Raw genomic sequence first — 26,572 nt, forward strand, 5'->3', positions numbered from 1 at the left:
TTAAAATATAACAGTGCGCCAATGGAACGAATTCGATGTCCGAACATGTCCGAAACAGTACGTACTCGCCGGGTGTTTTCATCCTTTTCGTGGTATTATTTTCCAAAAAGGCTGGTCTGATTATGATCTAATAAAGGGACTATTACAGATAATTTCCCAGGGATTGTTACAGATGCAATTCTTCAACAGGTTATTTTCATGGAAATTTTACAAATATTAACGTTTCTTTTCATGAGAATGATTTTGTGTTTTAGAAGACTGAAAATAACCTTTAAATAAAAAGGCGATGCTTATTTGAACAAAAGCGACGTAATTATAACATAACATAACACGGCTCAGCTGCGGCGAAAACGCTTTTTGTAACCCAAACGCTAATTAAGTTTACGCATGTTAAGAGCAATTTGCACGCACGTGGGTTTGGTGAGCTAGGGCTTATTTACATAAATCAGAATTTCAATAAAAGTCAAGGTTAGCGTTATTTTAATGCATGTAATACTTTTGAAATTTGATTTAATATTTCAACGGCATTTAACGTCCTTAACATTAAAAGCTGGAAAAAAATGCTAAGCAATTTTAAAATGAGCACATCAAATGTTCTTTTTCGACGAGTCTAAATATTTTCAAAACAAGTATATTAAGCTTATACGTACTCAGAATAAGAAGAATACTGGACTTGATTGTCGTCTCGGATATTAATTCCATATTAATTGTATTTCTACCGCTTCATAAAAGTTATGAAAAAAAGACATAAAAGGATTCTTGTGTTCCATATACTCCACGGTTACAAGCGCACTGCTCGCAAAATAATATTGTCGTAGCTTAAGCCTGTAACACGTCACTAAACAGGAACCAGCAAAGGGCAACACCGCAAACGCGACATTAATTAATTAATTTGCAATAGTGAGCAATGTTAAAAACCATTCGTTACTTTTAAATTTGCGATGGCTCATCTGGCAATATATCCAATGCGATGAAAATGAGTATTTTTATGCCACATGTTTCATAATATAATTAATGTCACAAAATGCACACATCATGGTTCATAATTTGTGCTTTAATGCGAATCTATGGAGCCATTTTTCCATAATTATATTAAAAAGAAATGATGCTTTTTATAATCTATTAATTTATGGTAGTAACCAATATTGCTGGTGGTGAAGCTGAGTACCTTGATAAACCAGTTCGGTCATAGCAAAGAACTGGAGGAAAGTAAAACATTAACCAGAGAAGGGGTGAAGATGCCAGGTTTCCTTACCTGGAGGATATTTAATGTACTGACTAGTTTAATAAATCAAAAAACCCTCCCGCCCCTGATAAAAAGCCTGAAAGCACGTCTGCGCTGCATTTTCTATGCAGTTGTTAGACTTAATTTTGCATTCCTTTACAGTTCCCACTTTGTTTTACCTCAATGCAGACCCAGTGATGTGGCACCAGAGGCTTCTGTACCTAATGCCCAGTAGTAGCTGCAAAAAGATGGCATGGTGCGGATGGTGGGGATCTTTAATGACAGATGTTGCCTTCTTGAGGCAGCGATGGTGGGGTGGGATGTGCCCATGACATATTGGCCACAGTCCACTATTCTCTGCAACTTCTTGTGTTCCTGTACATTTGAATTGCCATACCACACCATGCTGCAACTACACCAGAACGTTCATGCTCTGTAGAGGTTTGCTGGGTTAAGTCGAACCTCCTTAACCTCCTAAGAAAGTAAAGACACTGGCACACTTTCCTTATGATGCATCCAATATGTTAATAACAGGAATTTAAAGCTGCTAATTTTGTCTACTGCCAATACCCCCCATGCCAACGACATACATTCATCCTCTTTTTGTTTATTAATTATAAGTTTTGTAACCAGTAAAAAATTTAAGATGTCTTAAGATGCAGCAAATACAGTACTGCAATTAACAAACTTGTTACCTTACAACTTTCTAACTTCTCTCTGCAACGTAGTTGCAATATTTATTAGAAGTTCATCCCATAATTTCTGAGGACACGTGGAAAGCTAATTTCCTCTACATTTTTGACTGGTAGCCTAGATTATAACAGACTTGAATATATTGAGAAGCAATACATCAGAATCAGGTTTAATATCACTGGCATATGTTGTGAAATTTGTTGTTTTGCAATACATAATAAAAATATAAATTACAATAAGAAATATATATATATATTAAATAAGTCATGCAAAAGGGAGCAAGAAAGAAAGGAAGCTGGAATAGTGAGGTAGTGTACACGAATACATTGTCCATTCAGAAATCTGATGGTGGAGGGGAAGAAGCTGCTTCTAAAATGTTGAATGTGTGGCTTCAGGCTCTTGTGCCCCCTCCTTAGTAGTAGCGATGAGAAGAGAGGGCATGTCCTGAGTGATGGTGTCCTTAATAATGGATGCAGCTTTTTGAGGAATCACCTTTTATAAGATTTCCTTGATGCTGGGGAGGCTAGTACCCATGATGCAGCTGGCTGAGTTTGCAACTTTCTGCAGCTTATTCTGATCCTATGCAGTGGCTCTTTCATATGAGACGGTGATGCAACCAGTATATCTGTAGAAATTTGCTGAAGTCTTTGGTGTTATACAAAATCTCCTCAAACTCCTAATGAAATATAGCCATTATTGTGTCTTCTTAGTAATTGCATCAACATCTCGGGCCCAGGATAGATTGTCAAAAATGTTGACACTTAGGAATTTGAAACTGCTCACCCTTTCCTCTGCTGATCTCTTGATGAGGACTGGTGTGTATTCCCTCAACTTCTCCTTCCTGGTCTACAATCAATTCCTTTGTCTTACTGACATTGAGTGCAAGGTTGTTGTTGTGACACCACGCAACCAGCTGATCTATCTCTCTCCTGTATGACTCCTCATCACCATCTGAAAGTTTGCTAACAACGGTTGTGTCCTTGCCAAATTTATAGATGACATTTGAGGTATGCCCAACCCCACAGTCATGGGTGTAGAGACAGTAGAGCAGTGGACTAAGCACACATCTTTGAGGTGCATCGGTTTCATTATCGGTGAGGAGGAGACGTTATTTCTGATCTGCACTGACTATAATCTTTTGATGAGGAAGTCAAGGATTCAGTTGCAGGGTGAGGTATAGAGACCCAGGACACCTTGTATCATTGCAGTTATGAAGGGTAAATAGGATGAATGTAAATTGCTATATTTACCTAAAGTAGTTGAGTAGTCATACTTACCTAAACCATTTTAGTAATCTAATTAATGAGGAGTACTCTTATGGGAAGTAAGCACACATATAGATGTGATAGTCAAATGATCTTTTACAGTGTAGATTGACAGCTTCAGTACATGGAAGTTTCAGATAGTCAGAAGTTTTACTCACCCCATTACTTAAAAAGTGCATTTATGAACTTAGAAACATAGAAAACATACAGCACAATACAGGCCTTTTGGCCCACGAAGCTGTGCCGAACATATCCCTACCTTAGAACTACTTAGGCTTTACCCATAGCCCTCTATTTTTCTAAGCTCCATGTAGCCATCCAGGAGTCTCTTAAAAGACCCTATCGTTTCTGCCTCCACCACCACTGCCGGCAGCCCATTCCACACACTCACCACTCTCTGCGTAAAAACTTAGCCCTGACATCTCCTCTGTACCTGCTTCCAAGCACGTTAAAACTATGCCCTCTCATGCTAGCCATTTCAGCCCTGGGGAAAAGCCTCTGTCTATCCACACAATCAATGCCTCTCATTATCTCGTACACCTCTATCAAGTCACCTCTCATCCTCCGTCACTCCAAGGAGAAAAGGCCAAGTTCACTCAATCTGTTTTCATAAGGCATGCTCCCCAATCCAGGCAACATCCCCGTAAAGCTCCTCTGCACCCTTTCTATGATTTCCACGTCCTTCCTATAGTGAGGCGACCAAAATTGAGCACAGTACTCCAAGTGGGGTCTGACCAGGGTCCTATGTAGCTGCAACATTACCTCGCGGCTCTGAAACTCAATCCCACGATCGATGAAGGTCAATGCACCGTATGCCTTTTTAACCACAGAGTCAACCTGCGTAGCAGCTTTGAGCATCCTATGGACTCAGACCCCAAAATCCCTCTGATCCTCCACACTGCCAAGAGTCTTACCACTAATGCTATATTCTGTCATCATATTTGACCTACCAAAATGAACTACCTCACACTTAACAGGGTTGAACTCCATCTGCCACTTCTCAGCCCAGTTTTGCATCCCATCAATGTCCTGTTGTAACCTCTGACAGCCCTCCACACTACCCACAACACCCCCAACATTTGTGTCATCAGCAAATTTACTAACCCATCCCTCCACTTACTCATCCAGGTCATTTATAAAAATCATAAAGAGTACGGGTCCCAGAACAGATCGCTGAAGCACACCACTGGTCACTGGCCTCCATGCAGAATATGACCTATCTACATCCACTCTTTGTCTTCTGTGGGCAAGCCAGTTCTGGATCCACAAAGCAATGTCCCCTTGGATCCTATGCCTCCTTACTTTCTCAATAACCCTTGCATGGGGTACCTTATCAAATGCCTTGCTAAAGTCCATATACACTACACCTATGGCTCTATCTTCATCAATGTGCTTAGTCACATCCTCAAAAAATTCAATCAGACTCGTAAGGCACGACCTGCCTTTGACAAAGCCATGCTGACTATTCCTAATCATATTATGCCTCTCCAAATGTTCATAAATCCTGCCTCTCAAGATCTGCTCCATCAACTTACCAACCACTGAAGAAAGACTCACTGGCCTATAATTTCCTGGGCTATCCCTACTCCCTTTCTTGAATAAGAGAACAACATCCGCAACTCTCCAATCATCCAGAACCTCTCCCATCCTCATTGATGATGCAAAGATCATTGCCAGAGACTCAGCAATCTCCTCCCTTGCTTCCCACAGTAGCCTGGGGTACATCCCGTCTGGTCCCGGTGACTTATCCAACCTGATGCTTTCCAAAAGCTCCAGCACATCCCCTTTCTTAATATCTACATGCTCAAGCTTTTCAGTGCACTGCAAGTCATCCCTACAATCGCCAAGATCCTTTTCCGTAGTGAATACTGAAGCAAAGTATTCATTAAGTACCTCTGCCATCTCCTCTGGCTCCATACACATTTTACACTTGATTGGTCCTACTCTCTCATGTCTTATCCTCTTGCTCTTCACATACTAGTAGAATGCCTTGGAGTTTTCCTTAACCCTATCCATCAAGGCTTTCTCATGGCCCCTTCTGGCTCTCCTAACTTCATTCTTAAGCTCCTTCCTGCTAGTCTTATAATCTTCTAGATTCATATCATTACCTAATTTTTTGAACTTTTCCGAAGATCTTTTCTTCTTACTTGAGGGTGTGATAAAAAGATGCATGTAATTTTATTCACCCAGTTGCCTATAGACCTTTCCCAAGGCAAACATTCTTAAACCACAAGACAAACTTATATTGGCATTTTTCCAGTTGGAGAACTGAAGGGTCAGAGATTTTTCCAGACCCAGGCAAATTCTTCCAGTTGAAGAAGAAACAATATCTCCATCTCTCACGAGAGTGTTGTTGCATGAATGAAGTCACTGGAGAAAGGTTTCAAAGGTATATTTATAGACAATAGGTGCAGGAGTAGGCCATTCAGCCCTTCGAGCCAGCAACGCCATTCACTGTGATCATGGCTGATCATCCACAATCAGTATCCAGTTCCTGCCTTATCCCCATAACCTTTGATTCTGCTCTCTTTAAGAGCTCTTTCCATCTCTTTCTTGAAAGCCTCCACAGCCTTCTGGGGCAGAGCATTCCATACATCCACCACTCTCTGGGTGAAAAAGTTTTTCCTCAACTCCGTTCTAAATGGCCTACCCCTTATTCTTAAACTGTGGCCCCTGGTTCTGGACTCACCCATCAGCGGGAACATGCTTCCTGCCTGCAGCGTGTCCAATCCCTTAATAATATTATATGTTTCAATAAGATCCCTTCTCAGCCTTCTAAATTCCAGAGTATACAAGCCCAGTTGCTCCAATCTTTCGACATATGACAGTCCCGCCATCCCGGGAATTAACCTTGTGAACCTACGCTGCACTCCCTCAATAGCAAGAATGTCCTTCCTCAAATTTGGAGACCAAAACTGCACACAGTACTCCAGGTGTGGCCTCACCAGGGCCCTGTACAGCTGCAGAAGGACCTCTTTGCTCTTATACTCTGAATGGTGGCCGATTAGGAAAAGGGGAGGTGCAACGAGACCTGGGTGTCATTACACACCAGTCATTGAAAGTGGGTATGCAGGTACAGCAGGCGGTGAAAAAGGTGAATGGTATGCTGGCATTCATAGCAAGAGGATTCGAGTACAGGAGCAGGGAGGTACTACTGCAGTTGTACAAGGCCTTGGTGAGACCACACCTGGAGTATTGTGTGCAGTTTTGGTCCCCTAATCTGAGGAAAGACATCCTTGCCATACAGGGAGTACCAAGAAGGTTCACCAGATTGATTCCTGGGATGGCAGGACTTCCATATGCTGAAAGACTGGATTGACTAGGCTTATACTCGTTGGAATTTAGAAGTTTGAGGGGGGATCTTATTGAAACGTATAAAATCCTAAAAGGATTGGACAGGCTAGATGCAGGAATGTTGTTCCCGATGTTGGGGAAGTCCAGAACGAGGGGTCACAGTTTGAAGATAAAGAGGAAGCCTTTTAGGACCGAGATTAGGAAAAACTTCTTCACACAGAGAGTGGTGAATCTGTGGAATTCTCTGCCACAGGAAACGGTTGAGGCCAGTTCATTGGCTATATTTAAGAGGGAGTCAGATATGGCCCTTGTGGCTAAAGGGATCAGGGGGTATGGAGGGAAGGCTGGTGCAGGGTTCTGAGTTGGATGATCAGCCATGATCATACTGAATGGTGGTGCAGGCTCGAAGGGCTGAATGGCCTACTCCTGCACCTATTTTCTATGTTTCTATACTCAATTCCCCTTGTTATGAAGGCCAGCATGCCATTAGCTTTCTTCACTGCCTGCTGTACTTGCATGCTTGCTTTCAGTGACTGATGTACAAGAACACCTAGATCTCGTTGTACTTCCCCTTTTCCTAACTTGACTCCATTTAGATAATAATCTGCCTTCCTCTTCTTACCACCAAAGTGGATAACCTCACATTTATCCACATTAAACTGCATCTGCCATGCATCTGCCCACTCACCCAGCCTGTCCAAGTCACCCTGCATTCTCATAACATCCTCCTCACATTTCACACTGCCACCCAGCTTTGTGTCATTGGCAAATTTGCTAATGTTACTTTTAATTTCCCTCATCTAAATCATTAATATATATTGTAAACAGCTGCGGTCCCAGCTTTGAACCCTGCAGTACCCCACTGGTCACCGCCTGCCATTCCGAAAGGGACCCATTAATCGCTACTCTTTGTTTTCTGTCAGCCAGCCAATTTTCAATCCATGTCAGTACTCTGCTGCCAATACCATGTGCCCTAATTTTTCCCACTAATCTCCTATGTGGGACTTTATCAAAGGCTTTCTGAAAGTCCAGGTACACTACATTCACTGGCTAATGTCAGAGAAATGTACACAATATACATCCTGAAATACTTTTTCTTCACAACCATCCATGAAAACAGAAGAGTGCCCCGCGAAGAATGAATGACAGTTAAATGTTAGAACCCTAAAGCTCCGCCCCAGCTCCCCCCTCCCACGAGTAAGCGACAGGAAAGCAATGATTCCCCTCTCCCACCAGCAAAAAAAAGCATCGGCACCCACCACCGAGCACTCAAGTGTGCAGCAAAGCATCAGCGAAGACACAGCCTTGCAGTACCCCAAAGACTACTTGCTCACCCGGTACTTGACATCCTCTCTCTCCCTAATGAGGGAAAAAGAGGTGTCTCCATTTCACAGCAGGAGGGGAGACATAATAAACAACTCGCTGATTTATGATGTTAAAAGTCCATTGCGTCGCCTTTTCCGAGCTCTGTGTCCAAAGAACTTGGGTGTCTGGGCACACAGCCAGCAGCCAACTTGCTGCTTTCGATACTCCGTCTCCCACGATATACCCGAATTCCTGCAGAGGCACCGACCTTCGGTCCGCCTGTCTCCAGAGCTATGAAATCCCGAAACTCTGAAGACGAGCTAATCTCCTAGGCCACGTCATTAGCATATCGAATAAAGATACTGGTAGATATGAAGCAGCTTCTTTATTCAGCAAAGCAAGATACAGCAGGCATCATATTGAGGCACTTTCAGTTAAAAGGTCTGGCTGGCCGAATGTGGGGCTCGATATTTTATGTGCTAAGCATCAAAGGAGAATTCACAATGCTTTCTTTGAAACTACACAAAGACTTCACACCTCCTGATTTGCACCCACAACAAAGACATGTCTTAATTAGAAAGGGAGGGAGGAGAAGATGGCAGCGCGATGCAGCGTGCGCGGCCGTTCCGAATGAACATCAATTATGAGTAACTAGGGTCCATGCACAATCCGGATTTGATGGAGACAGCTGTGAGAAGCGCAGAGGAACATCTGGAGTAACTTCTGAAATGCCTGCTTCGCTGCCGCTGCTACTGTGTGATCGAGAATCTCCAGAGACGAAGGCCCCAAATCCTCTGCTTTGTGTAGTGTCTATTGCCGGGGCCGGGGTTGAAGCACTTGGCAAAGATGGTGCTCGGTGTCGAAGAGGTGGTCAGAGGCTTGGAGTTTTCGGACAGACTTGGAGTCAGACTGTGGTCAGATGCTTCCAGGATGCTGCATCAGCAAGTTGGCGGCGATGGAGGTTTACTGTCTGCGTGAGATGATGGGACTTCTGAGATACTTTCAGACTTTTACTGTGCCATGGTCTGTTCCTATCAAATTACGGTATTGCTTTGCACTGTTGTAACTATATGTTATAATTATGTGGTTTTTGCTAGTTTTTAAGTCAGTTTGTCATGTGTTTTCGTGATATCATTCTGGAAAAACATTGTATCATTTCTTAATTCATGCATTACTAAATGACAGTAAAAGGGGACTGCGTGTCCTCATAATCATAATCATTGTCTGGGCTGTGATTCAAGACTTTTAGGAACCTGTTGTTCAGAGCTGTATTTTAAATTTACAATTTGTATTCAGATTTGAAGATTGATTGCTGAAATCATTTGCTAAACATAAATGTGCTAAACCCAAAAATTGCTCCAACAAGTCAAGGAACTCGGACAAGCGACGTGGCAGATTGTAACATTGAAGCAGCGAGATGTTGGTCTCCCCTCTTGCTGTTACAGGAACAACCTCTCTGTCTCTCGCTAGTGAGAGAGAGAGTCTGTCTGAGATGTCAAAGTGTTGGGATGGACAGTAATTTTTGATGGATTCTAGATCACGGTCTCTCTAGGGGCTTTGCTGTTGCTTGTATGGTGGGTGGTGGGGGTTTGATACTTTTACTGCTGCTTAAATGTGTGGGGAGTTGGGGGTTCTAACATTTTTTGTCATTGATTCGTTGGTGTTTTTTCTGTTTTGTGGATGTCCGTGAAGAGTAAGAATTTCAGATTGTATACTGGATACATTGTCTGATATTAAATGGAACCATTGAACAATTATGGCTTGAATCATTGTAACTAGCAACATTTGTGGCTGAGGAGAACTTGAGTCTCACATCATTATTAGTAAGTTCAAGTTCCATAAAGGCAGTAGTAATAGGAGGCTAGTACATCCATCTATACAAAAACTGATTTGAGAAGCACCACAATTCAACTTGAAATTTGATCGGGAGAAAGTAAAGTCAGACATAACAGTATTTCAGTGGAGTAAAGGAAATTACAGTGGTATGAGAGAACAGTTGGCCAAAGTAAATTGGAAGGAGATACTGGCAGGGATGTCAGCAGACCAGCAATGGTGTGAGTTTCTGGGAAAAATGAGGAAGGTGCAGGATAGATGTATTCCAAGAATGAAGAAATACTCAAATGGCAAAATACTACAACCGCAGCTGACAAGGGAAGTCAAAGCTAATGTAAAAGCAAAAGAGAGAGCAAACAGCAAAACAAAAATCAGTGAGAAGGGAGCAACTAAAAGAATCATTAGGAGGGAAAAGATTAAATATGAAAGCAAGCTAGCAAACAATATCAAAGTGGATAGTAAAAGCTTTGTCAAGTATGTAAAAAAAGAGAGATGAGGGTGGATATCGGACCACTAGAAAATGAGGCTGGAGAAATAATAACGGGGACAAGGAGATGGCAGATGAACTAAATGAGTATTTTGCATCAGTCTTCACTGTGGAAGACACTAGCAGTGTGCCAGATGTTGTAGTGTGTGAAGAAAGGGAAGTGAGTACAGTTACTATTACAAGGGAAGTGCTCAAAAAGCTGAACGACCTAAAGGTACGTAAGTCACCCAGACCAGATGAAATGTACACTAGGGTTCTAAAAAGAGGTAGCAGTAGAGATCTTTCAAAAATCATTTGACTCTGCATGGTGCCAGACGACTGGAAAATTGCAATATCACTCCACTCTTTAAGAAAGGAGGAAGGCAGCAGAAAGGATATTGTAGATCAGCTAGTCTCGCCCTCAGTAGTTGGGAAGATGTTTGAGTCAATTGTTAAGGATGTGGTTATGGCGTACTTGGTGACTCAGGACAAGATGGGACAAAGTCAGCATGGTTTCCTTAAGGGAAAATTTTGCTTGACGAATCTGTTGAAATTCTTTGAGGAGATTACGAGTAGGATAGATAAAGGGGATGCACTGAATGTTATATATTTGGACTTTATGAAGGCCTTTGACAAGGTGTCACACATAAGGCTGCTTACCAAGTTAGGAACCCATGGTATTACAGGGAAGTTACTAACATGGTTAGAGCATTAGCTGATTGGTAGGAGGCAGAGAGTGGAAATAAACTGATCCTTCTCTGGTTGGCTGCCAGTGACTAATGGTGTTCCACAGGGGTCAGTATTGGGATCTCTTGTTTTTATGCTGTATTTCAATGATTTATAGATGGTGGAGTAAATGACATTGTTGCCAGATTTGCAAGTGATACAAGGGTTGGTGGAGGGGCAGGTAGTGTTGAGGAAACAGGTAGGCTGCAAAGGACTTGGACAAATTAGGAGAATGGGCAAAAAAGTGGCAAATAAAATACAATGTTGGAAAATGCATGGTCATGCACTTTGGTAGTCGAAATAAATGTGCAGACTAGTTTCTAAATGGAGAGAAAATCCAAAAATCTGAGATGCAAAGGGACTTGGGAGTCCTTGTGCAAAATGCCCTGAAGGTTAATTTGCAGGTTGAGCTGGTGGTGAGGAAGGCAAATGCAATGTTGGTATTTATTTCAAGAGGTCCAGAAAAGAAGAGCAGGGATGTGATGCTGAGGCATTATAAGGCACTGGTGAGGCCTCACCATGAGTATTGTGAACAGTTTTGGACTCCTCATCGAAGAAAAGATGTGCTGACATTAGAGAGGGTTCAGAGGAGGTTCACAAGGATGATTCTGGGAGTGAAAGGGTCATCATATGAGAAACATTTGATAGCTCTGGGTCTGTACTTATTGTAATTTAGGATGAGGGGGGGATCTCTCCGAAACCTTTCTAATGTTGAAAGGCCTAGACAGAGTAGATGTGGAAAGGATGTTTCCCATGGTGTGGAGTCTAGGACAAGAAGGCACAGCCTCAGGATAGAGGGGCAGCCATTTAAAGCAGAGATGTGGAGAAATTTCTTTAGCTAGAGGGTGGTGAATTGGTGGAACTCGTTATCACAGGCAGCTGTGGAGGCCAGGTCGATGGGTGTACTTAAGGCAGAGCTTGATAGGTTCATGATTGGATGCAGCATCAAAGGTTACTGGGAGAAGGCTGGGGAATGGGGCTGAGGAGGAGAGAAAAGGATCAGCCATGATTGAATGGCAGAGCAAACTGGCCAAATTCTGCTCCTATGTCTTATGATTTTATTATCTATTATTAATCTGTATTTCCAAAGGTATTGTATGGCCTCAGTATGTTATCATTTAGCTAGTCTCATGAAGGTAATTTAGTTTTATTTCTAACCGATTGACATCACGTATCCGGGTAGCCTTGCAGCAATGTGAGCCAACAGCAGCAGCAGCAGGATTGTATTCCACCACAATCTGTAATCCATGATGAGGTATAGTCTTTATTTTTATTGCTATCAAGCATGATGCAAGAAGAGTGTGGAAGAGCATACTGGGTGGAACAGTGAGAAGATCTGTTGGATGCCAAAATGATAAAGTAGAACCCAAACCATATGTATGTGAAATAGAACAATCAGCATGCAATAAACACATCTGAATGATCACATAACCAACAAAGTAGATCAAAGTTCTATGTCTACTTGTATTTGGTGGCTAATGAGGAGGAGGAGGCTCCATGAACATTCCCAACTTCAATGATGCTGGAATCCCAAAATTGAGTATGAAAGAAAAAGCTAAAATATCTACATCCATCTTCAAATCAAAGTGATGATCAGTCTCAGCTTTCTTCTGAGAGTTCCCAACTTCACAGAAACCATTCTGCAACCAATTCAATTTACTTCTCATGTTGTAAAGTAGCAACTAAGAGTACTAGATGTGACAATTATGACAACATTAGACTAATCAGGCTCTTACATTGAAACTTGATCTCCAGATTGGCTATGCTTCGAACCAAACAGTACTGACATTTATCCAACAATGGAGAGTATTGCCCAACCAGATCCTGCCTATAAATTGCAAGATTAACCCTGCTGGATTAATCACTGCACAGTGAGTCTGCTCTCAATCGCCAATCACAAATTTCAGAGGTGAGTGGCAACTCGATATCATGACGTTACATGGCTGAGTGTGGCACTATATGGTGAAACTGAAGTCAGTAGGCATAATGGGAAGCAGGCTTAGGGTTGAAGTCATGCCTGGCTAAAATGAAATTTATTGTGGTTGTTGGCAATTAATTATCCTAGTCTTAAGACAGCAGTTTCAGAAGTGATCATCTTTAAGGTCAGAAGTGGAAATGTTTGCTGATATTTATGCAGCATCCTAATTCCGTTTGCAACTCCTCAGAAAAAAGCTGTCTGTTATCAACACTGCAAGATTGGAACAGCATTAAGATGTAAGCTGAAAAGTAGCTAGTATTATCTGTGCACAGGTAATAAATGATAATGTATGAGGAGAGATGATTAGCCCTTGACATTCAACAATGTTATCATCAATTGCTCTCCCATTATCAGCATCCTATGAAACGCCAAGATTTCAACTGGATCATAATGCAAGTTCCATGTGGCGGCTGACTTTCATCTGACACTCCAACATCTTTTCATCAGCTACAAAACACAAGTCAGGAACGTAATGGCAGTAGAGGAGGTCAGGCCTTCAACTCCATTACAAGCCACCTTTGGGCCTCCATCCTCCAGATACGCAGACATCAGACTTATGGGCACGACAAGCCTGGCGTTTCAACCTTTGGGTTTCAACCTCTGGACTCGTGGATTTGACCTTCAGGCTTCAACCTCAGGTATCAACTACAGAACTCATTAATTATGGGGTTCTGAACTCTGGGCATCGACCTCCGGACTCGCATAGACCTTTGAACCTGCGACTATCTATCCAACCTGGGGGAGGTGACCGGCCCTTGTGTTTCCTACCCACATGGACCTCTGATCGTGGAACTTGCCATCAGGGGGGAGTGTGTCAGCAGCCCTCAGTCTCAAGGCCCACTGAACACACCTTTTGACCACAGAGATTGGTGGCCTTGACCCAACCCCCAGGGATTGTTGGCCTTTGACTGCGGAGTGCTTCAACCTGGACTTCAATCACTGGCTCCTGCCCCGACTCTTTATTTATTGTCCTGGCCTCTAACTCCCCTTTATTCTTGTCTCTAATCCTAACTTGACCTCTAACTCCACACACTGAGTCCCAAACATGATGGACATCGCTGTTCAGCACCATCTTGACCTCAAGTCTGATTCTTGAATGTGGTCTGACTAATGTCTTATAAAGCTTCAGGATTATATCCTTGCTTTTATATTCTAGTTCTCTCAAAATGAATGCTAACGTTCCATTTGCCTTCCTTACTACGGACTCAACCTGCAAGTTAACCTTTAGGGAAACCTGCATTAGGACTACCATGTCTCTTTGCACATCCTAGTTTTGAATTTGCTCTGAATAGTTTTGAATAAACTATTAGAAAAAAAGTTTAGTTGCAGATTACTTGGAATAGAATAGATTAGAACTTTATTGTTATCGCTCAAGACAATGTGATTGCAGTGCTATTTCAGTCCATCTAAAGCACTTATTTACAATGCATGCATTTCAGCTTAATAAAGAAATCCCATATTATATACACCAAGTGACTTTGATAGTCCATAACCTTCAAAGGCCATTTGCAAGCCAGGGAGTAGCATTATTCAGCTGCGCAACAGCCCTCAGGAAGAAGTTGCCTTTCAGTCTTACTGTCTTGGCTAAAATGTTTCTGTATCTCCTACCAGATGGCAGGAGATTGAACAGACTTTGTCTGGGATGGGATGGGATAATATTGCGAGTGCAGTGTAAGCATCGAGAGCTGTAGATTGCCTCCAGGTCCGGTAGTTGAGTCTCAATGATATGCTGAGCCATCCTAATCATCCGATAAAGTACCTTCTGATCTGTCTTGCTGCAACTAGAGTACGACACTGTCATTCCGTATGTCAGTATGTTCTCTATTGCACATCGATAAAAATTGGCTGACAGTTTTTGGGGCAGATTAGTTCCCCTTAAGCATCCCAAGTAGTATAGTCGCTATTGTGCCTTCCCAACTATCAAGGTTGTGTTGATGGACTGAGAGAGCTCCTCAGTGATGCTCATCCCCAAAAATTTGGATCTGGAAACCCTTTCCACTACCTCACCATTTATGAATAGTGACCTCGCTGAAGTCAATTATAATTTTTTTTTGCCTTCTTGATGTCGAGTGATCATCATTTACCAAGTACTTTGATACGAACTCACATGGGAGGTTGGTCAAGAAGTCAGTCACTTGGCATTCAGGATGATTTAGTAAATTGGATTAGACATTGGCTTCATGGGTGAAGCCAGAGAGTGGCAGTAGATGGTTGCCTCTCTGAATGAAGGCCTGTGACTAGTGACGGGCTGCAGGGATCAGTGCAGGGACCATTGTTGTTTGCCATCTATATGAACGATCTGGATGATGCTGTGGTAAACTGGAAAGTAAATATGTAGATAGAACCAAAACTGGGGACGTAGCATTTAGTGAGGAAGGATATCAAAGTTTGCAGTGGGATCTGGACCATCTGATAAAATGGGCTGAAAAATGGCAGATGGAATTTAATGCAGACATATGTGAGGTCTTGTACCTTGGGAGGTTAAATCAGGATACGACTTGCACAGTGAAAAGTAGGAAACTAAAGAGTGTGGTAGAATGGAGGGATCTGGGCATAATTCCTTGAAAAGGGCATCGCAGGTAGATGAGGTTGCAAAGAGAGCGTTTGGCACATTGGCCTTCATAAATCAAAGTATTGAGTACAGGAGTTAGGATGTTATGTTGAAGTTGTAATATACATTAGTGAGGTTAATTTGAAATATTGTGTGCAGTTCTGGTCACCTATCTACAGGAAAGATATCAATAGGATTGAAAGAGTGCAGAAAAAAAAGACATAAGGATGTTGTCATGACTTGAGGACCTGAGATATTGGCAAAGGATGAATAGGCTAGGACTTTACTCCCTGGAGAATGAGGGGAGTTTCAATAGAGGTATATAAAATAATGAGGGGTATAAACAGGGTAAATGAAAACAAGCTTTTTCCACAGAGGGTGGGTGAGACTAGATCAAGAGGTCATGCGTTAAGGGTAAAAGGTGTAATGTTTAAGGGGAACATGGGGGGGACTTCTTCACTCAGAGGTTGGCGAGAGTGTGGAACATGCTGCTAGTGTTAGAGGTGGACGTGGGTTCAATTTCAAAATTTAAATGGAATTTGGATAGGTATATGGATGGAAGGGGCACGGAGGGCTATGTTCCGGCTGCAGGTCGATGGGACTAGGCAAAATAATAGTTTGGCATGGACTAGATGTGTCTAAGAGCTCGTTTCTGTATTGTAGTGTTCTAACTATTCAGACTGAATAAAATACAGGAACAGCGGTACATTGTTGAATCTAAATCAAGATCACACTAGGATGAAATCATTCAGGTGGTTGTGATCCCATCCCCAAAGGCCTCTTCCTTCTTAATACCAGGGCTTATGGCATAGAAGATGTTTTAAGAATAAAGTATGCAATTGACTACATTGCATTCCCTATGGTACACTGCACAATCGTGGATTACTGAGGAAATATTGCATTATCTTATTGTGTGCAGTTTTGGTCCCCTAATCTGAGGAAAGACATCCTTGCCATAGAGGGAGTACAAAGAAGGTTCACCAGATTGATTCCTGGGATGGCAGGACTTTCATATGATGAAAGACTGGATGAACTAGGCTTATACTCATTGGAATTTAGAAGATTGAGGGGGGATCTGATTGAAAGGTATAAAATCCTAAAGGGATTGGACAGGCTAGATGCAGGAAGATTGTTCCTGATGTTGGGGAAGTCCAGAACAAGGGGTCACAGTTTGAGGATAAAGGAGAAGCCTTTTAGGACTGAGATTAGGAAAAACTTCTTCACACAGAGAGTGGTGAATCTGTGGAATTCTCTGCCATAGGAAACGGTTGAGGCCAGTTCATTGGCTATATTTAAGAGGGAGTTAGATATGGCCCTTGTGGCTAAAGGGATCAGGGGGTATGGAGGGAAGGCTGGTGCAGGGTTCTGAGTTGGATGATCAGCTATGATCATACTGAATGGCGGTGCAGGCTCGAAGGGCCGAATGGCCTACTCCTGCACCTATTTTCTATGTTTCTATCTGAGATGCAATCTTTTATGAGATATTGAAATAAGTTGGCAAGGTATAACAGAATCTTTTAAATTATCTTGAACCACTATCAGAATAAAAAGAAAAAAATACCAAATCACTTAAATTTTATAATTCAGCTTGGATAAGTGTGAAGTGATTCACTTTGGAAGGTTGAATTTGAAGGCAAAATACAGGGTTAATGGCATGATTCTTAGCACCATGGAGGAGCAGTGGGATCTCAGGGTTCACATCCATAGATCCCTCAAAGTTACTATGCAAGTTGATAGGGTGGCTTAGAAGGCAGATGGTGTGTTGGCCTTCATTAGTTAGGGGTTTAAGTTCAAGAGCCCTGATGTAATGTTGCAGTTCTAAAAGCCCTGATTAGACCACACTTGAAATACTGTGTTCAGTTCTGATCACCTCATTAAATTGTTGTAAATCAATAATGCTCCTGTGCATGATAAAGGGGTTAAGAATTCCAGCAATTGCAGAATCTTGTGTTCCCAATGAAGTACAGCCATTGGTGTACTTTTTTGTGATTGCATCAGTATGTTGGGCCCAAGGTATATTCTCTGAGATGTTGCCACTCAGGAAATTGAAGCTGCTCACTCTTTTCACTGCTGACCCCTGAATGAGGACTTGCATGTCTTCTCTATTTTGTCTTTTCTATGTTCACAATCAATTTCTTGGTCTTACTGACATTGACTGCAAGGTTGATGTGACACTACTCAAAGCTGATCTATCTCACTCCTTTCTGCCTCCTCATTGCCATCTGGCATTATAAGTTTTATCAGCAGTGAATTTATCTATCCAGCACATCTTCTATTGCTTTACTCATCCTTATATTTGTTACTTTTAGATTTGACCATTCCATAGTTTAACTGACCAGTTTCCCTCACCCCAGGTTTCAGAAATCCCAAATCTCTGCTGTAGGTTCCTCATGCCAAGTGTCATTCAAGAATCTCTATGTTTGCTAATGCCTTGGTCTATCATAGTACTTATTTTAAAACATGAGTAATCTAAGTGTTTCAATAGCAAAGCTGTAATATATTAAAATTCAATTATGGATCTGTGGAACGTCTTTACTTCATTCAAAATATATTTCCGTTACATTGTTCATTAATAAAATTATGTTGGAAGAGTTCATCAGACCAGACAGTATGTTATTTTATGTGAACAATTCACAATTTCCTCAAGACTGTAACTCTCTCACCCAGTTCTGAGTAATGCTTCCTGACCCAAAATGCTAACTGATTTCTCAGATATTGCTTTACCGGCTGAGATCTTCCACAATTTTCCGTCGTTATCAGCACATTCTTCCGCCTGCAAAAGAATTCTTCACTGAACTTATAACTCGTAGTGAGAATCAAATTAAATACACACCTAGACCTTAACACACACAAAATGCTGGAGGAACTCAGCAAATTAGGTAGCATCTATGGGAATGAATAAACAGTCAACGTTTCGGGCTGAGATTCTTCTTCAGGACTGGAAAGAAAGGTGGAAGATACCAGAATAAAGAGTGACGGAGGGGAAGGAATATAGGTGAAGCTGGGTGCGTGGAAAATGTAAAGCGCTGGGGAAGAAGGAATCTGATAGGAGAGTGGACCATGGAAGAAAGGGAAGAAGGAGGAGCACTAGGGGGAGGTGATAGGCCGTTGAGAAGGTGTAAGAGGCCACAGTGGGGAATAGAAGACGAGGGAAGGGAGGGGAGGGAAATTTAAACCTTAATCATTGTTAATTATGTTTCCATAATGCTTCCTGCTTTTTTTTCACCGGCATGAACCGGTGAAATACAATAACTGACACGAAGCCGAGTGTAACGAATTTAGGACATCCCAAACAGAGTGACCCCCACCCACCCTCTACTTCCTCTGACTCAACGACGTGCCTCCAATTTGTTTTGATTCTTTCGGTGCCCAGAATGCGTTAGGTTTGCGCATGCGCAGCGTGGCACTAGCTGGCTCCTCGGAGGAGGCCGCCTTCAGCCAGGGGTAGAAAGAGGGGGGGAGGAAAGCTTCCACCTGCGGTCCGAGTGGCTCCTACCATCGGCAGAGATAATACCTTACCGCTGGGAGCCTCGGCCAAACCCCGTCACCTCCTCCTCCCTCCCCTCCCGATCGAGCGAAGGAGACGGATGCACGGGGGCAACAGGCCTGTCTGAGCACTGTCAATGCGTGTTCTCTCCCCATCCGTTCTCCTTCCAATGTTGCTCGTCTCCGCCGCGGCACCGGATTTGAATTGTGGGAGGAGCAGCGCGGCCGGACGCGGACCTGGAACTGCAGCTGTGCGCCCCGCTGCCCATCGCCGCCTTCTCCGCCGCTGAGGTGGCTTTCTCCAGTCTTTTCCCGTCCCCGCCTGCCATGAACAGCGGCGGTGGCGGGCTGCAGAGCGTGGGCTGCAAGGTGAAGTACTGCCGTTACTATGCCAAGGACAAGACCTGTTTCTACGGCGACGAATGTCAATTCCTGCACGAGGATCCCAACAATGGCGGCGCTTCCGCGAGCCTCGGTCTTGTCGTCAATAACAACCACCCGGGACTGGGAGTCGGGGCGGTCGCGGCGACGGCGGCGGTCGGAGGTGGCGGCGGGGGAGGAGCTGCTGGAGGTGTCGCCTCCGTTAGCGGCTGTGGAGGGGCTGTTAGTGGTGGCGGGATAACAGCAGCAGGCGGAGGCGGATTCCCCCACGGAGGGCTCAAGAAAAACGAGATCAGCAGCTTGGTGGAACCCGGGCAGCTTCTCACCAGTGAGTGTGTTGTGCATATATTTCAATTATTTATTAAAACCAGTCCGCAAAATACCCGCGGCCCAAAGGAGATGCTGTCGCAAGATACAAATAAAGTTGGCTTCCTTTTTTTTAAAGAAAAACAGCTCCTAGAAAGGAAACGGCGGTTTACGCTTGTCAATTTGACCCGGAAAAGAAGGCTCTTAAACAAAAAAAAACCGGGAGTACAGCTATTCTGGCCGATCTTGCCAATAAAGAATGTTTTCGGAGTGACTATACATTTTTGTTGGGTTGAGGAATGCCTATTTTCTGAGAGATCGGCCTACTTGATCTAATAGTCAAAGTGACAAGTAAAATTCAAACTGGTTTTAGTATGTTTGTTACGATCATGCTTTAACTATATATGTATAGTAAAAATTAATGGATGTAGCATTCGGATTAGATACAAGTCATCAGGGATAGGTAGATTAGTCTGCCAGATTGATAAAACTGCTGTAGATTATAAACGTAAATGTGCACATTGTTTTCTTAAGAGACAAGTGGAAATAGAGATTAAGCCAAGGAATATTAGTGGGGATGATCAAAAATCTACTTGGTTTTGATCGTGTGTCATTTGCAGTGAAGGTTACAAGTGTGCCAGTGGCTGGGATAGGGATGGGTTAGCCGCTGGTGTTGGTTTACACAATTTATTGCAGTTGCAAGTATTGGTGTATTTTATTTATATTAGATTTTATCATTTTAAATATTTTTAGATAGATCTGGCGACATTTTGGGTGGAGATAATTCACTTGCAATCAGTTAAAATGCAAACAAAACTTTAAATAAGTTAATATGTAGTTGCAAATGGAATAAATAAAGCTGCAGTTTGTACATTACTTGAATTGGAAGTGGCTTAGATACCTGGAATGAAAGTACAGAGTAACCTTTTCATCTCTTGTTTGCTTTGCTGTATTCATATTGCATCTTTTCTTAGTCTTGTTTGGGGCTGGGAAGTAAGAAATGATTCCTAATTTCACTCTGCCTGGTACTACTTTTGAGTATGGTGTATGTTCTGGGTTATCAGATCATGGAAGCTACTTTATCAAACACTTGATCTGTCCTTGTTGTCTTAAAGGGTTAAACTTGGTAAATCTCTTGTGATTCCTCAAAAGTGTGGAACTGTTTTGATTTTTAAGTACATTGCTTGGAATAGAACAAAGTAGACCAGATGGCATTCTCGCTGAGTCCTTGTAGAAGTTTCTTCCTCTGGGTATTTCAGGAACTTTCTTCCTTTTGTTTCATCTGTTAAAGGCTTGGATGGAATGCAAATCAAATGTGCCAATAAATAATTCTCTTGGGGAAACAGATGAAGTGTTTCTTAAGGGATACCCTTGACATCATGGTGACACTAACTCTCAGTGCCTGAGGCGGATTCACTCTTGTTCTCAGGTGCTGTCTGTGTGAAGTTTGCATGTCCCCTTTTTGACCATGTGGGTTTCCTCTGAGTGCTTAATTTTCATTTGCATCCTAAAGATGTAGGGGTTGGTAGATTAATTAGCCAATGTAAATTGCACCTAATGTGTAAGTGAGTGGTAGAAGCTAGGAGGGAGTTGAAGACAATACAGAAAAAAAAATTATTAATGTCCAATCGATGATTGATGTGGGCTCAATAGGGCAATGGTGCTGCTTTCATGCTGTTCAAGAGACTGAAAATAAAGTTAAGCTTATCTTGAAAAGGATTGTGTGCAGTCTGAATTTGGACTGATTTCTACTTTACTGAATAAAATTTAACATTCCAAGATGATATATTAGACTTGAAAGTGTATACCTGTAGTAGTATATTAAACACATAGTGTTTTTTTTACGAATAGAGGACTGCATTACAACTGAAGTGGGTCTTCAAGATTATGAAAGGGCTTTGATATGTTTAAAAACTGAAATATTGTGCCTTAATGACAGTGCTGGAACTAGGATCAATAAAGGTTATATACTAATAATGAATCAACGTCAGAAATTTAGGAGAGAAGTCTTCATCTGGAGTCTGCAGGGTGTGAATGAGGCAAATTGCATTGATGAATTTAAGGTAAAGCTCAATTTATAAAAGAAGGAAAAAATAAAATGTTAATTTGGTGACATGAAGTAAATATGAAGGAAGGTCAAATCGTCTAAATGCACCAATATGAATTTGTTGGGTCAGATGGGCCACTGCTGTGATTGTAACCTATCTATCTGTCTAGGTACCATATCCGATGCGGACTTTGGTGACCATGGTTTTCCATGTAGACCTATCCTTTGTTTTTTGGATGACTTCCATTTCCTCTGTGTAGCTACCTGGCTATGTTTTTGATGTACATAAGCCGAGGTCTTCCTCTAGGTTTACTCCCCTCAGTCTTTCCAGAGAGAATGAGTTTTTCTAGTTCATCTTTCTGCATGATGTGTCCTAGGAATCTAAGTTGTCTTTCTCTTATTGTTGGTATGAGTGATAAACTGTAGTACAATAAAATCCTAGTATCTAGTTGAATATGTGCTTCTGTGTGATTGCTATAGAATCATACAGCATGGAAACAGGCCCTTCAGACCAACTGGTTAACTGAGATTCCTAATCTCCCCTTTCTCTGCATTTGGTCCCTATCCCTTTCTAAGCCTTTCCTATCCAAGTACCTTCCAAATGTTGGTAATATGCTTGCCTCAAACACTTTCTCTGGCCGCTTATTCTACATGTTAACCGGCCTTCTGGGTGAAAATGTTACCCCTCTGGTTCCTGTTAAAACTCTCCACTTTAAACCTATAGTTTCTAGATCTGAATTCCCCCCAATCCAGGGACATAGTCTATGTACATTCATCTTACCTGTGCCCCTTTTTAAAAAAAAACATCTCTATAAGTTAACCACTGATTCTCCTATGGTCTAGTGAATACAGTTCCAACCTGCTCAACCACTGTCCATAACTTGGTCCTTCAAGTCCTGCACTCACATCCTCCTAAATCTCTGCGCTCTTTCCAGTTTAATGGCATCCTTCTATGGCAAAGTGACTAAAGCTAGACATAATATTCCAAATTATTTGTATATTGGGGTAACAAATTATCTATACTTTCCAAGAAAGTTTGGAATTTAGCAAAAGCTGGCAACATTTTCCAATTATTTATTCATTTTTCAGAATCTGAGTGTCGCTAGTGACTTGAATTGGGTGGTTTTGTAAGTCTTATTAAATGGCACTTTAAGAGTTAACTACATTAGTGGGCGTGGAGTCACATACAAGCCAGATCAAGTGACAGTAGATATTTCCTCTCCTGAAAGACATTAGACAGGTAGGAGTTTTTACAACCATCTGGAGTAACACATACAAAAAGCTGGAGCAACTTGGCAGGTCAGGTAGCATCTCTGGAAATGAGTAAATAGTCGATGCTTCAGGGTGAGACCCTTCATCAGGACAGTTATAACAATTCAGTATGCTTATGGTGATTGTACTTTTGATTAGGGATTGTATTTTTCTTCTCATGCCAGATTCAAGTTTAACTCTAAACTTAAATATCATAGCTGCCACAGTGGGGTTTGAATTCTGGGTTGTGAGCCGAGGCCTCTGGACCACTTATGATAATTTAGTTTCTGTACCAGCTACCTTGCTGGAGATGGGTTAACCCATATGAATTTATTCCAATGACAATGAATGTTAATGTGCATTTGTTTTGCAAATATCTTATCACTTTAAGGTGTTGTAGCAGTCATGATACTGGGAAATTGCGAGTTTTGTATTTAGTAAATCTGGTTACTTGTGTGATGGTGCCAAATGATTAAAAGCATATGTTGTTCACAGTAGGGGAATTGTTGTCCCTTCCATATCAGGTCTATAGTTGGCTCCATACATGCAGTGTGATGTTTGTTTTAGAAAAACAAAATTAGTATGTTTGCAATAGTAACATGCTTACTAGGTTTGAGGATGAGAAATGAATATTAATATTGCCCACATCCCAAGAAGAAAAAAAGAAAAATTGCCTTTCATATATGATATTGAAGTTACAAAGTAATCATTGAAACAAATTTTCTTATTTTTCAGTTCCAGGAATGGATACAACAATACCAGATAACCTCACCAACTCGTTCTTCAGCAGCAGCTTTATTGGGGTCAATGGCTTTGGAGGAGGGCCAGCTGAGCCAAAGTACCCTCTGATTCAGGTATTATAAATTTATCACTTTGAAAATAATTTTCAGTACAAATAAGTAGTGCATATATTGTACTGAATGTGTGTGGATTGGAGAGGTTTCTTGTGATAGCAAATGGTATTGTAGTTGTAGGAAATATTTTGTGTATACCTGCAAGGAAAAATAGACACTATTGTTGGGATGAAATTTTAGGACAACTCTTAAATAACAAAAGCTAATTGAGAAGACAGTTGGGATTCCCTTTGTATGGGTCATAACTTGCTGCTTAATTGGGACAGGAGACTTTTGTTGAACAATTTCTAGGTAGTGTCAGTTGCATGAACTTGAGTGACTGTTAGACACTCCACTGTGCTTAGTGCGAATGGTTTTTAAATAGTCAGTTGTATTTGTTTATGTTCAAAAAGCAGTGATTGTTGCACTGATAATGGGAAATAAGCAGTAAGGCAATTTAGAATTGTTTTGCTCAGTGTGGTTTCAAGCATTCAGGCTTGGAGATACCAGAAATGGTCAGGAGTGAAAATGAAGTGATTTCACTACTTCAGGTTCAGAGCTATGAAGAACTTGAAGGAATCAGCAATCATCTTGAATGTTACAATGAAAATGAAGATTTGGAGGATACATTTATCAAAAGCATTGTATGAAGGCAGTCCATTATCTCCAGTAGATGTCTGTGCTAATTTTGTACATCTACAGTCAATCAAAAGAACACAGCAGCATGTTGGCTGTCTGTCATATCTAAGAATGACAGTGAAACCTGTGTGGGAGAGTTTTTAAAGTGTAAAAACTGTTGCAGTGGGACAGTTCCATTCTCTTGACCAGTGGTCCTTAACCTTCGGGCCGCGGACCGATACATTGCCGCAAAGAATGCAGTGGTGCAGCGGTAGTTGGAACGCACCGAGCACATCTTTAAGAAAAAAGCCGAAATAAACAAGCTAATTAATTAGGTGCTGCCCATTTGTCGGAAATGTTGGACATTTACGTGCCGGGCGGCACCTAATTAATTAGCTTGTTTATTTCGGCTTTTTTCTTAAAGATGTGCCAGGTGCGGTCTGACTACCACTACACCACTGCATTCTTCACGGCAATGTATCGGTCCGCAGCTCGGAGGTTGGGGGCTACTGCTCTTGACTTCAGGACTCTGGGTCCAGTGGTATGAGTTGTCATTACAAGCTAGGCTCTTCCTTGGTTGCAGTTTATTACCTTGTCATTCCCTTCACTCTCCACAAAACGTTGCAGAGCCGCTCCCTTGCCATTAGATTTCACTGTTGATCTCATCTGCCCAATCTGCCAGAGCTCACTTCACGTGCAAGGACAGGAATGTCCCCATTTCACTGGGGTATGAGACCCTTTGCCTCCCTTCTATGCCTGTCGAAGCAGTGTACCTGGGTGTGGCCACTGTCGCGTGTAAACAGCTACTTGGAGCCAGAGTTGTGCCCAACAGTGAGTCAGAATGGACATGACAAGGCAGAGATGCTACCCCTCCCTGCACACCCCATACACAGCAGTGTACACTGGATGAAGTCCTACATTGAAAACTATTAGGAACAAATACAGTTTTATGGTAGGTAGTAGCATTGATGTGTTCTAATTTGTTCTGTTTCATTTAACTACATAGTTTGTTACTTAGTTAAACAGTAGTTTGTCTTTTTTCTTAATACTCTTTTAACTATTTCCATGAAACTTCGGCTAAGTGGGGCATAGCGTACTGGTTCCAATATGTTAATATTGCGTACTAGTTCCAATTAATCGGAATCCACTGTATTGAAAAATCAAAATGGAAATGGTGGGATAATCACAAATTTTCATTTTTTTCTGGGTGCGTAGAACATTAGAACACTAGAAATAGGAACAGGAGTAGGCCATGTGGCCCGTCAAGCCTGCTCCGCCTTCAATATGATCATGGCTGATCTGGCTATGGACTCATCTTCACCTACCTGCCTTTTTCCCATAACCCTTAATTCCCCTACAATGCAAAAATCTAACTTGTCTTAAATATATTTACTTAGGTAGCCTCCACTGCTTCATTGGGCAGAGAATTCCACAGATTCACCAATTTCTGGGAAAAGCAGTTTCTCCTCATCTCCATTGTAAATCTACTCCCCCGAATCTTGAGGCTATGTCCCCTAGTTCTAGTCTCACCTACCAGTGGAAACAACTTTCCTGCCTCTCTCTTATCTATCCCTTTCATAATTTTATGTTTCTATAAGATCTGCTGTCAGTGGGTACAGTCCCATGTGATTCAATCTCTCCTCATAGTGTAAACCCTTCATCCCTGGAATCAACCTGGTAAACCTCCTTTGCACTGCCTTCAAAGCCAGTATATCCTTCCTCAACTAAGGAGATCAGAACTGCACGCAGTACTCCAGATGCAGCCTCACCAGTACCCTGTATCGTTGGAGCATAACCTTCCTGCTCTTTACTTCAATTCCTCTGGACATTCCATTTGCCTTCTTGAAAATCTGCTGCACCAGCAAACCAACCTTTAATGATTCATGCACAAGCACTCCAAAGTCGCTGCAATTTTTTACTATTTAAATAATAATCTGCTTTTCCATTTTTCCTTCCAAAGTGGATGACCTCACATTTACCAACTTCCTATTCCCTCTGCCAGACCCTTGCCCATTCACTTAACCTATCTAAATCTCTCTGCAGACTCACTGTATCTTCTGCACAATTTGCTTTTCCACACAATTTAGTGTCATCAGCAAACTACTCAGTCCCCTCTTCCAGATCGTTAACGTATATTGTGAACAGTTGCCGGCCCAGCACCGAACCCTGCAGCACACCACTCACCACTGATTGCCAGCCAGAGTAACACCCATGTATCCCAACTCTCTGCTTTCTATTAATTAACCAATCCTCTATCTCTGCTAATACATCACCCCCAACTCTATGCATCCTTGTAAGATTTTTATGTGACACC

At 42.0% G+C, this 26,572-nt stretch overlaps 2 protein-coding genes across 5 annotated transcripts in view; one reads left to right on the forward strand and one right to left on the reverse strand.

The window, feature by feature from the left end:
* The window catches only part of flt3 (fms related receptor tyrosine kinase 3), a 94,470-nt gene extending 93,702 nt beyond the window's left edge, over window positions 1–768 (reverse strand). The window contains exon 1 of the mRNA XM_063054247.1: window positions 651–768. Within this exon, the coding sequence (XP_062910317.1) occupies window positions 651–702 (52 nt within the window). The 5' untranslated portion in view covers window positions 703–768. The remainder of the gene's footprint in view (window positions 1–650) is intronic.
* pan3 (poly(A) specific ribonuclease subunit PAN3) overlaps window positions 1–26,572 on the forward strand; it is a 210,067-nt gene that overhangs the window by 82,174 nt on the left and 101,321 nt on the right. For 2 of the 4 annotated variants that reach the window (XR_010018733.1, XM_063054248.1), the window contains exons 1-2: window positions 17,836–19,531; window positions 23,543–23,661. Coding sequence is in view for 3 of the 4 variants with exons in the window: in XM_063054248.1 (XP_062910318.1) it covers window positions 19,150–19,531; window positions 23,543–23,661 (501 nt within the window). In the remaining variant the exon portion in view is untranslated. Of the gene's footprint in view, window positions 1–17,835; window positions 19,532–23,542; window positions 23,662–26,572 lie in introns of those variants that run through there. The other 2 variants (XM_063054249.1, XM_063054250.1) reach the window with 1 other exon arrangement.

This window comes from Mobula hypostoma, chromosome 7 (genome assembly GCF_963921235.1).
Source record: "Mobula hypostoma chromosome 7, sMobHyp1.1, whole genome shotgun sequence".
NCBI classification, from domain to species: domain Eukaryota; kingdom Metazoa; phylum Chordata; class Chondrichthyes; order Myliobatiformes; family Myliobatidae; genus Mobula; species Mobula hypostoma.